Here is a 12,162-nt window from a genome sequence, read left to right on the forward strand (position 1 = left end):
AAAAAAAAAAAAAAAAAATTAAAAAAAAAAAAAAAAAAAATAATTAATAGGGCAAAAAATAGAAGAATAACTTTTTGAAAATATAAGTAGATTGCACAGTAAAAAGAATCTGATGAATTATCTTTGATGAAATTATAGAAATTTAAATATAATACATTAAAAGAACCTTTTCTTTCTAATGTAATTTGTTTTCTGATATACAAATTAATCAAAGAAAGAACTAATCAAAGGATGACCTTACACATTATATCTCTTAATATAAAAAATAGATTTTTTTTTTCTTTTAAAGTCAATTGCTACTACAAACAAAAATTTTATTTTAGTTACTTTTTATTAAGTAATTACAATTAATATAAATATGTATATAAATATGACAGAATCACAATATTAAGTGGCATAAAAAAAAGCAAATTTCCTTGCAATTTTCCACTTTCATTTCTACATATGGTGTTCACTATTATTTTTGTTTGTTATTATTTATTCGCTTTTTATTTTTTTCATTTCTAATTTATGAAGCTGATGGTGGTTTATAATTTCTCATTTTATCCATCTCTTGTAATGCTTCACTATTGCAAGGAACATTTCCAGTGAGTTTCGAGCAGCCCAGTTCTTCAATTAATAGTCCATCTAATGATTTCACATGGCTCAAAAAATTAATTAATTCAATTTAATTAATGAATTAATTGAAAAAACTGTATTAACATCAAGTATCATCCGCTACAATATTAAAAAAATGTATTTGTACCTGAGTGGATGAATAAAAAGTATTTAATTAACGATTGAAAATTTGAACAAGATATATAAACATATATAGGGAGAGTGTGAACTAATAGTAGGAATTGAAAAATTAGAAAGAAAACGTAGTTAACAAAATTTTATCTTAAATCCTTTCCCCCCTTTTTTAAATATAACTTTTAAAGGATATTTATTTTGAAATAAGAAAATCATTAGAAAAGAAAATATAAAAGAAAAATCACAAAAAAATTTGAAGATCAAGGTGGAAGAAAGGTTCATATCTATTTTTCATAAAAATGAATGATGATTAGATAGTCATCTGTTCAATTTTGAGGATTACTAAGTTTTGACAAATCAATAACTTGGAAAATCAGTTCTCCCCCAAAGTAATTATATTGCGACAATAAACCGTGCTGGAAAAAACAGTTCCTGTACATGTTAGACAAGAAAAACTAAGATAAGTATACTGAAGATGGAAATATTGGAGAGGAAGTAAAAATAGGGAAAGAATTTTGCGAAAAAAAAAAAAAAGGTTCCTGTTCAGCCTGATTCTTAATTTATTTTTTTTCAGCATCAAAAATTGTCAAATTTTGTTTTGAAAAATTGAGGGGATGTAAATAAATCCTTTTGACAGTTGTCTATATTTTTTACAATTTCAACTAAATGCTTAGTCCTGAAAAGTCTCTAACCTTGAAATTCGCTTTTCTCCGAATAAAGCTTTCATGGGGGGGGGGGGCGTTTTCTTCCCTTGATCTTCATGTAACTACAGTTTACCTGTTCAGCTAATATGTTATAATTAAAGGTAAACAATGTGAAAGGGCAAATTGTTTAAGAATATTTAACCACAATTTAGTTTGCAACTCATGCAATTCTATTCAAATATTCTAAAATTTGTTTACTTTTTTAATGGAAGAATATGCAATGAAAAAATATGACAGTCCAGTAAAAACACCCCAACTTCTATTGCTTCAAAACGCATTTTCATAATTTCAACTTTAAAAAAAAGTTACTTTGAAAATTTATTTTAATAAATACATTCTTGACATCACCATCTTGGTATATAAAAAAAATGCAAAATGCTTCAATTGCAATATGAATAATAGTAAAGCCAGTAAGAAGTTTTTTTACTATTGGTAGTATTTTATAATTCAAATACATTCAGAAAATCTATCAAAACTATGATTACTGCTGGCTATATAATTCAGTGATAGGTCGGTACATGCCATATTTTTTATCATCTCTTGGTCAACTACACTATGACTAAGACACGAATGCAAGTTTCACACCCAAGTGTAGCACAGAATATGCTTTCGTTTCATATATAGTATTTCAGTATAAAGATACGTAAATCCTTAAATATGCTTTTCTTATAAGTAACTTTTCACACAGTCATACTTTCATGCTCAGAATTCATGAATATTTTTTAAAAATTTAAATTTGTGGAGGCATTTATAAAGGATAAATATTGCAAAACTTAATTAACTATAAAAAACTATTGGATTAATTAAAAATAATTTTTCATTCATATATTCACAAAAGAAAGTACACAAGTAAGACAAAACTTAGCCATGAAATGATCTGTATTATAGTACATATATAATGTGGTATAACCAGAAAAAACCATATAATTTATAAAATATCATAATAATTTAGAGTTCTTTCTGCTGGAAAAGTAATAAGATAAACATCAGTACCTTCATCTCCATTTTCTACAATAAAAATTTTTTCTTTTGAATATTTTATTAAGAATTAATGACTTAAGACTAAAATGACTCAATTTGCGTAAACAATTATAGGTAAATTTATATGGCAGAAATACAATGTTCATAAAGATTATATAATAGCAACAATGGAATTCAAAGCACAGTTATAATTTCAGTATACTACGTAATGTTAAGTTTATTTTGACTCACATTCTAAATTTAGTACAGTTTGATAATAAGATGAATAATAATTAGATTTCTAAACAATCAGAATCAAACTAAAAAAAATTATAATTAATAAGTATTCTCATACTTTTCAATTTAATTTTTAATATTTTAATTAGAAAAGATGAGAGAAATTTCAAGAATACTCAAAATAAATCTATGATAATCAATTGCACTTTTCTTTTTTTGTCCTAGTTTTATAAAGTTAACAATGGCTATGAAATAAAATGAATTATCAATCTTCATAGGACTAGCAAGTGCATTATTAATGATTAGCACTTTACTAAATTAATTCAAAAATTATGTTGGCACAAATGGGACTATTATAGAATGGATTTTTAAACCAGGGAAAAACTTATTAGGTAAAACTTAATCATCATAAATAACAGGAAAACAATAGGACAATATCAATAACACCAATTTAAATTGTTTCTAAGAATAGTATCAAACTTACTCCAGGGAGAGTTTTAATATTATGTAAAGCACTTTGCGCTTCCACAGCAGATTTACGGCAATAAAAAGTAACAAAGCAACAACCTAAATAAAAATCATCAATGTAAAATGTAACAAATACATGATGCATTAATTAAACATTACAATTAAAATAGATGCATATAAAAAAATTTCAATAAATTATATATAAACCAATCCCCAGAATAAGTATGCTGAAAATAAAATTAAAAAAAAAACTAAAGAAAATAATCTTTCAAAGTAAAAATAAAAAATTATTATCTTTCAAATTCTTTACATACACACAATAAGTATTAAGCTTTTAACACTTTTTCATGCAGCCAAAGCCTAAATATTTTTGTTTATTTGAAACAAAACGTATGCAACATTATTCAAGCAAAGTCACAGAGAGCAAGAAAGCAGGGGTGTTTGTAGAACCAGATGAAATCCCCTGGAGTGTTTCTTGACAAACTTGCCCGTTGATACGCCATCATAATTCTTTTTAATAAATTACAATATATGCTTCCTTCATGATAATACAGATTTAGAAAAGGGTTTTGTACTTCAGCAATTCTTTCTTCTATGTTTTACTCCTCTTTGCCATTGGCTACTTCATTCTAAATTTCAGATTATTCACTTCAACAATTTCATTTTTCATACAACCTCAATTTATTTTCTCTAACTAAAATGATTAAAAAAGGTCGAGATGATAAAGACACACACTGAATCGTCATTTTTGAGGACCCGAATCCCGGTGGTGGCTTTAAAGACCACACTTATCTCCAGATAGGTGAATTTCAGCTTGTCTGAAAAAGGAGGTCAGTGTACAATCCTGATCCGATTGCCACCATCAAACTTTCGGTCTCAAAATAAAGAAGCTTTAAACTTCATGGCCATCTTGGCTGAGAACCGGTCATTCTGAAACCGTTTAACTTTTTATTTTCTATTCCAATTTTTAATTTTCAGCAAGAAGCATATGGAAAAATATGCTTAAAATGATGAAGAATCAAATAATAAAAAAAAATAATAAATGCATATCAAGTGCTGAAAATATTTTTATTTGTAAAAAGAAAAATAAGTTCAAAATCAAACTGTGTAGAAAATTAGGTTTCTTAATAGTTTGAACTTTATGAGACAGACTTAGGTTGCTTTTCCTTCTAAGTAATTTCTGTTTTCCAATGGAGACATATTTTAACTGAGAAATTTTAGTAAGAACTTGTCCAAAGATCAAAGGGCAAAAATACCAGAGAAACCCAAACAAAATTTTCAGAAATTTCGGGGTTTTCCTGGAACACAAACACCCCAGAAGCAAAACAAGTATTTTCCCAATAAATTTTGTACATATTTAGAGTGAACTACCTCTGCTTTGTCCAGTCAATTTGTCCCTTAATACATTTATTTGATGGACAGGTCCAAACTCATCAAAAAGTTTTCTTAAATCATTTTCATCCCAGTTACGAGGAATCTGTCCAACAAACATTTTTATGGCATCAGGATCAGGTTGGTCTTTTTGTATCGTATTCATACTAAAAATAAAGATGATAAGAGAGTAATAAATATTCAACTCTCATAATTTGCAAAGCCCTAACACTTATTTTATTTTAAAAAAATAATTTAAGATTACATGATAAAAAGGTTAACAGTAGACACATAGAAATAACTTTTTTTAAAGCCAAGATTATTATCATTAACTTTAATACAGAAAGATAAATTTAAAAGATAACAACTACACAACGTGTATAAAGAGGTACACAGCAAAAGAAATATTTATGAAGATTGATATGAATAATTATCTATAACAAGTTTTCAATTATTTACTCTATGTACAAGATAAGAGAAAAAAAATTCAGTCATGAAAAATCTATTAAGAATTGAATAATTTTTAACTAACGATCAGAATTTATCTTACTAAATTGTTATCTCTATGGTGATTGGGTAGTCTAACATACAAATAAAGTAGTGCAGATAACTTTAAGTTATGAAATTAAATGCAAAATCTACCTTTGCATCTGATATTTATTATATTGAAAGCACTTTCAATATCAGATTCAATCAGCAAATCAAAAGTATGTCCATAGAATTCTCAACACTGTATTTTAATACATGAATAAAATCACCCAAAATTAGTTCAAAGGAACTTCTATTTTTTTTTTCTTTTTGTCTATCCTGAATCATACCTTCTTCAAATGAGCAAACCATTTTTTTTCTCTTCAATACACCTAGATTTTGAAAATATTCACACACAAAATTTGATTCTGATAGCAGCCACAGGTTCACAAAAATATTCTTTTAATTTAATCCCTTTACTTTCAATTGTTTCTTTTCCACCATCAAAGCAAACCATTTCCAATAAAGGAAAAAACAGCAAAACTAAACCGAGAGAACTTAATTGTGAAACAATACGTTTTAAAGAAAGAAAAAAAATCTGAGGAAAATTTTTATATACATTTTTCTTTTTAAAGAACATTTTATTCCCTCTATAGAATTTCTTACAGTATCTTTGGGTAATTTAAAAATAAATCTAGTATTAAAATAAATCACTTTTATTTCCTTAAAAATTAAAAAAATAATAATAATAAGGGACTTATGCTTAGTCCATCTAACAGACTTTAATTTCAGACTATGATTAGAACTGTAAAATACAGAACAAGCATACCACCAATAGTTTCAAATGAATACTGACCAACGATCAAAATCGAATAAGTCCCATCTAGAGTTAGATAATATAAATACAAATGCTGAAATTCTTACATTTTTTGGTCACTTTCCAAAAATTAGCAAGATTAACCACGATTTAAAAAATCAAACCATCGTAATCCCAAAGGTAATCAATCACATATCGCAATTCATATGTTTAGATTATCATATATAGCAGTTCGTATTCAGGGTATTGAAAATTCCATTATTACAATTTATATTCCTGCATATTTAAAATCCAATATTGTATCGTATAAGCAAACATAGCAATTAGTATTCACGAGATTCTCATCACTTGCATACAATTAGAACTAAGTATGATAAGTTACTAAGTCTATTTTTATCCGTCATAGATTATTGAAACATAAATGAAAAAATTAAAAAAATTGAGAATGTTAACTATCAATATCAAATTTGACCATTGTATAATTGCATATAAAAATTACTCATGTATAATTGCATATCACAAATATATGTTTCATTTGAAATGACAAATCACTTAGAAAGAAAAATGAAGCTTATTCTGCAACAGTACGTTTAGTTCTGTTTTAGAAAAATTTATTTCCTTCCGCGTCGCAAATTATCATCACATTAAAAAAATAATTAAAAATCATGAAATTCGTAGCAGTAATTGCCGGAAAAAAGATCGCCGACGAAATCATGCGAATCAAACTTCTTAAATGCTCGGTTCGTTTCGAGATTAGGTTGCTGTAATAAATAATATCGTATTTAAAACTATGGCGAAATTAATAGCAATAACTGCCAGAAATTCGATAGAATTATTGCCTTAAAAAGTAAATACGCAAATGTACAATTTGAATTTTCCACATTGCTTGAAATATATCGGGATGTTTAAAATCCACGTGAAAATCAATATCAATAACTACCTACAGCAAATACAATTCAAACATTACATCGATTTACGATACTATCAGTGTAAATTGAGGGCATCAAAAAGTTATTAACTAAATGCATAGTAATATAAATTCCTGTAGAAAAAAAAAAGAAATTTCATTTTTTTTCTACTTTTCATTAAAAGAAAAATCTTTCTGCATGAACTCTGTAACATTCTGCGACAAAGTCGCCGTGATTCTGTCACAAGGGTTGTCACATGCCATTCGACTCAACCAAGCATCAATTTTGATCAGTAAGAATAGTAATGGCAAAAGCACAAATTATCATATATATAGTAATAAAAATAAATTATAAAGCTAAGAAATTAAAATTACTTGAAAATGGACAGTTCCAAGGTAATAAAGCACTACAAGTTGACAATCACCACTGCAAAAAAATCAAATAATAATTATTATATGAATGACAAACAGTTTATACTTGTAGATTTAACATTAATTAAATAATTAATAATCTGAAGAAAAGACACAATTAAGTTTAAACACTTCTTTAAACATGTAGGGTTTTTCATACAAATATAATAGGAAAATTCAGGAAAAGCTTAACAATCCAGAATTTTAAGTTCAAAATACTTCGGAAAAAATTTCTTTTAATCAATAAAACAGATTTTTTTTTTAAAATTTTAAACAAAAACAGGACTAAGACTTTTTTAGTACAGTACAGAACCCGTTATCCGGAAATCAGAAAACCGGAAAACCAAAAAACCGGAATGAAATTCGATAAATTTTCCCTCCATGCTTAAAAAAAAAAATTTTTTTCCTCATAAGATTTTAGGATTTTTCTTTCTTTTTTGAAAGATGTTTACCTTACCATCATTTTGGAAATAATCATTAGTGAATTACTCCATCGTTTTTTCTTCTTCTTAAGATTATTTCCAAGAAAAATTTTTTTTTAGTTGGGTTTAACAATAAAAAAAACGGCTTTTTGTAGCGAATCAGAAAACCGGAAAAATCAGTTATCCGGAATAGCGATGGTCCCGATCATTCCGGATAATCGGTTCCCTACTGTATAATCTGAATTTTTGTAAGTCATTGTTAAGGAGTGGCAATTCCTTCAGTAGCTACTTTAATATTAAACACCAAGAATTTTGGCATTAAATATTTATCAACAAAATGGTAATTATGTAGAAGTTAAGAATTAAAAACTTCTTTTTTTCTGATTTCTTAATTTGGTTTGTTCCTTTACAATTTCAGTTTGCTTTTTTTTTTTTACTTATCTTAAATAATGTTCATGATAGACTACTAAAGTTTCCCACCTGTAAATATTTTTTTACATGCAATAATGTGGTTAAATTTTTTTAAATTTTAATTAAGTCTTTTTTTTTTTTTGGAAACTAAAGTAATACAGAAAACCAAGATTTTCAGTGCTCAAATATCCAGCATTTTGACTTATACAAAACTTGTCGGCTATTCTGCAATCCGGTTAATCGAGTTCTTATTGCAATTTTTTCTCATTCCAAACAAACTTAAACATGGTATATATAATCTGTGACTAAGACATCAACTTGAATTGTAGGTATTCCAAAGACTTCTCAGTTAAACTCAGGAATAAATTTTTATTCTGCTGATTTAAATACAGTGAAAATCAAATCAGCCCGGTTAATTGAGACTTGCATTGCTAACTGTAAATGTTCAATTTTACACTTGAACTACCGTACATCCAATGTATAATTCAACTCAGGGGGTCAACTTTAAAGCTTCATAGCTGCCAACATGGATGGGAAAGAATTCAGTAGATTTTACAAAATAATATAAATTTTATGATAACTGTTGCATAATATACTAAATATTTTACATGTAGGGAATTTCAGGGGTTTTTATTATCAAAATACATTATTTCACTAAAAATGGTCTGCAATATTTTTAATTTATGATGGACATTAAATGAGTTTGAAAAGTTTTTATTATGTTAACTCATAATTTGGAATAGTAATAGACAAGTAATTCATTATTGATAGTTATATTCAAGCAATAAATTATGAAAAAATTCTATTTCAATAGCAATTAATTTTAGGAAACCTACTCAAATTTATCAAATTCTCTAAAATTTATAAAAATCTGGAGAATTTTTATTGAAGTGTTCTTTACAGAGTTCTCTCCAGGAATAAAAAAGGGCAAGGCTCTTCCTCTCTAAAAAGTCAATTTGAGTTTTGAAAGGGCACTCAATTGACACCGTAAAAGTTTATCAAAATGTGTAATATTGCATAATAACTGCATTTTATCCTCAAAAAATTTTAAATTACCCTCTTATACTATTTCATATGTATATTTCAAAAAGTAATTCTTTCTCATAATCGAAATAAGAGAAAATTTTGTAGTTTACAAAAATAATGCTAAAAAGCAATATCGGTATATTTAAAAAAAAAGGAAACAAAAATGATTAATTGATGAACAGCTTGAAAGTTTTTTTTTCCTGAATTTGAACTGAAAATTACCAGAAAATAAACATTTTAAGTTGCATTTTTTAAAAAAAAAATTTTCTTACAAAATTGTTTTAAAATCACTTGAAAAATTTATTAATCCCCCTCCCCCCAAAAAAGATACTTACAAAAATGTAACCAGTTGAGGATAATCCTAACAAAGAGTAAATATTTATAATAGTAATTAGAACTGAACCAATAAACACAGATAATTTTACCAGCGTGCAGTTAGTTAAACAGCATATAAATTTCTTCAAAATTGAATATGAAAAAAAGACAGTGTTTTGAAAAGATGGAGCCTTTAAAAAAAAAATAAATAAATAAAAAACGGATCAAAGGATAAGCCCGGCAGGTTGCCCTTAAAAAAATGCTTAGGCAGATCATTGTGTCCCATTGCTACTGCGTCTGTTCGCAACACAGTTTCACTGACTTCGCCAAATTAGGGAAGTGGAAACGATTCCTTAGTGACTTTCAAGCAGAACTCTAAGGAACACTTATGGCCCATGATATATTTTCATGTCATCCGTGAATTTCACATCTTTTAAATAGAATTATTAATAGAGAATTTAACATATTATACACACAAAAAAATATTATCTTTAAAAGCATTCCACATGGAACTCCTTGATCAGGCAATATGCATTTTTAATAAGTATACAACTAAAGATTTATGCAATCAATTCATAACTCCAGTGAACATTTTATTAGAAAGGTTTTCTACCATTTCTTAGACGAGACTGAAAACTGATGTCTAGTTTCTGGTTTGGTTTTAAGTTAAAGTAACATATTCAAAAGTTAACATTGTTTTTTAAATAAAATGAATCTGTGAATAATAGGATAAAGACATAAGATCTACACTTTTTTCAATACATTTTCAGATCTATTTTTCCGGTTAAAAACGCATGCATTATAAAATGAAAAAAAAAAATTAGGTTTAAAATAACCCAGATTAAAGAGAAGCCCACTCAAAACTTAGTAAAGTAGAACTGATTTTTATAATTTTTGAAAACGCATTCTATAGTTAGAGTGAAATTTCACAAAAAATAAATAAATAAATAAATAAAATAAATGAAATTTAGACATGCTCAATTTAAAGCATTTCTTAACAACTGGCTATATATTCTCACTTCTTCAATTTTAGATTTTGTTTAAATCCAGTAAAATTTGGTTTTTCCTAATAAACAACCGGGAAGTAAGTTTGCCCAGAAGTCTATATTTGCTCCCTCATGCTCCAGGACTCTTTTAGTTTTATAATAGGTAGTCATTTAAATCATTCACATTTTTGAAGCTTAAAATAAAAAAAAGAATTTTGTGCTTTAAATTCGTCAAAAACAGATAATTTGAACCTTAATTATATATTTCATAGAACTATGTTTTAAAATAGATCATACATTCAGAATGCTAATATGAAATCAAGAGGGCATCAGATTTAACCCATAAGTTTCTGGATCTTTTTTGCCTTGTAGCATCCTACCAACTTCCCTCTGAAAGCTTCAGCTTAAAATCGGGTCACAATCCAGAGACTGGGAAAACGCCAGATCTTTTCCAAGAAAATTCATTAATTTTCACAAAATAATTGAAACTTAAATAGAGAAATAATTTCATTTTTAAAAGACACATTTTCACTTTAGTTGAGGGCAATATCAAGATGGAAGCAAATATCAGACAAAATTAAATACCTTATTTCTAAAAAATAAAATTTTTATAATTTATTTTAATGACGGCATTGTATTGTAAATAGTAGTAAATAATTATAATAAAACATTGTGCACGCAATAAGTATCTAATGAGTAATATACATTATAAGATCATTAGATTGTCACTATATTTGGAATAAAATTATACATACATATATATATATGTATACATTTAAAATCAATGAATTTTATTTAAATGCACTTTTTAACTATATTGAAATAGAAAATCTATAAATAATTCTTATATAATGATCAATTTTTGCACTGACTTAGATTTTAAAATATTCGCTTAAGAAGAATAAAGATGAATATTAATTATAAATAAATATAATTAATCTATTTACTAGGAAGTTCATATTGTTAAAATAAAGTACGTATCCAGATGATATAATCATTCATTAGTGCACAAAAAATATTAATTAAACATTTATTAACTTTTTTTAATAAAGTTAAAAATATGTAAAATTTTTTTAATTGAATAATAATTTATTCATTTAAAGCAATGATATCTTTGAGATACTTTATCGAAGAGTAATTTTTCCTTGTTTCAAACGGCTCAAATATGAGCCAGAAGCAAAAAAGTAAACAAATACGTTTGATGTTTAAATGGCCTTCAAAACTATTTAATCTTATTCATAGGATCAATGATGTTTTAACAGTTATAACAATTGCACTGAACTTATATATGATCAAAAAAATATCTAAACAATCTTCGGAATAAATTGCATTTTATTATATTTGAATAGTATTTTTAGGTAGACTGGCTCAGTTATCTTCCATATGTCATCCAATATCGATTCCGAAACTATGTTAGCAACCATCTAAACTTGTTGCAAACACGTAGTTCAATGTGTAAAAAAGTTGAAAGTAAAAATAATAACTTAATTCGAACGTTCGTTTAATTTTAGATACGCATATATGATTCAAGTCAAGGGTTACAGATCTGTTTAGTGAATGGTTGCAATTTTTAGATTAAATTTCCGTGTTGCGCTAAATCGAAATAGTTCAACAAGGTGACATTCGTTTTGTAACCAGTGATAGTAAATTTTATACGATCTTAATACTGTTGATAATAAACTATTATATGTTGTCACCTACCTACGTCACAACGAAAATTACACAAACAAATACAATTTACACTTCACAGAAACAAGACTAACAGCAAACAAAATGGCGACACTTGGTTCTTCGATGCCACATTATAAAAAAAATAAAAAATGTAAACATGTCACTTTGGAAGGACAGTAATAATGCGCAACAGTTGCTTTTCAGACATAAATACTTATAATCAGCAGTTAACTTGGTTTATTTGACTCTTATTAAC

General features: G+C 26.7%; 1 protein-coding gene across 1 annotated transcript in view; it reads right to left on the minus strand.

The window, feature by feature from the left end:
• The window catches only part of LOC107452782 (CUGBP Elav-like family member 2), a gene marked incomplete in the record, with an annotated part of 33,404 nt that extends 21,306 nt beyond the window's left edge, over nt 1–12,098 (minus strand). The window contains 4 exon segments of the mRNA XM_071180676.1: nt 3,118–3,200; nt 4,473–4,639; nt 7,040–7,091; nt 11,937–12,098. Coding sequence (XP_071036777.1) covers nt 3,118–3,200; nt 4,473–4,638 — 249 coding nt within the window.
• Between the last annotated feature and the right edge of the window lie 64 nt (nt 12,099–12,162).

This window comes from Parasteatoda tepidariorum, chromosome 5 (genome assembly GCF_043381705.1).
Source record: "Parasteatoda tepidariorum isolate YZ-2023 chromosome 5, CAS_Ptep_4.0, whole genome shotgun sequence".
NCBI classification, from domain to species: Eukaryota; Metazoa; Arthropoda; class Arachnida; order Araneae; family Theridiidae; genus Parasteatoda; species Parasteatoda tepidariorum.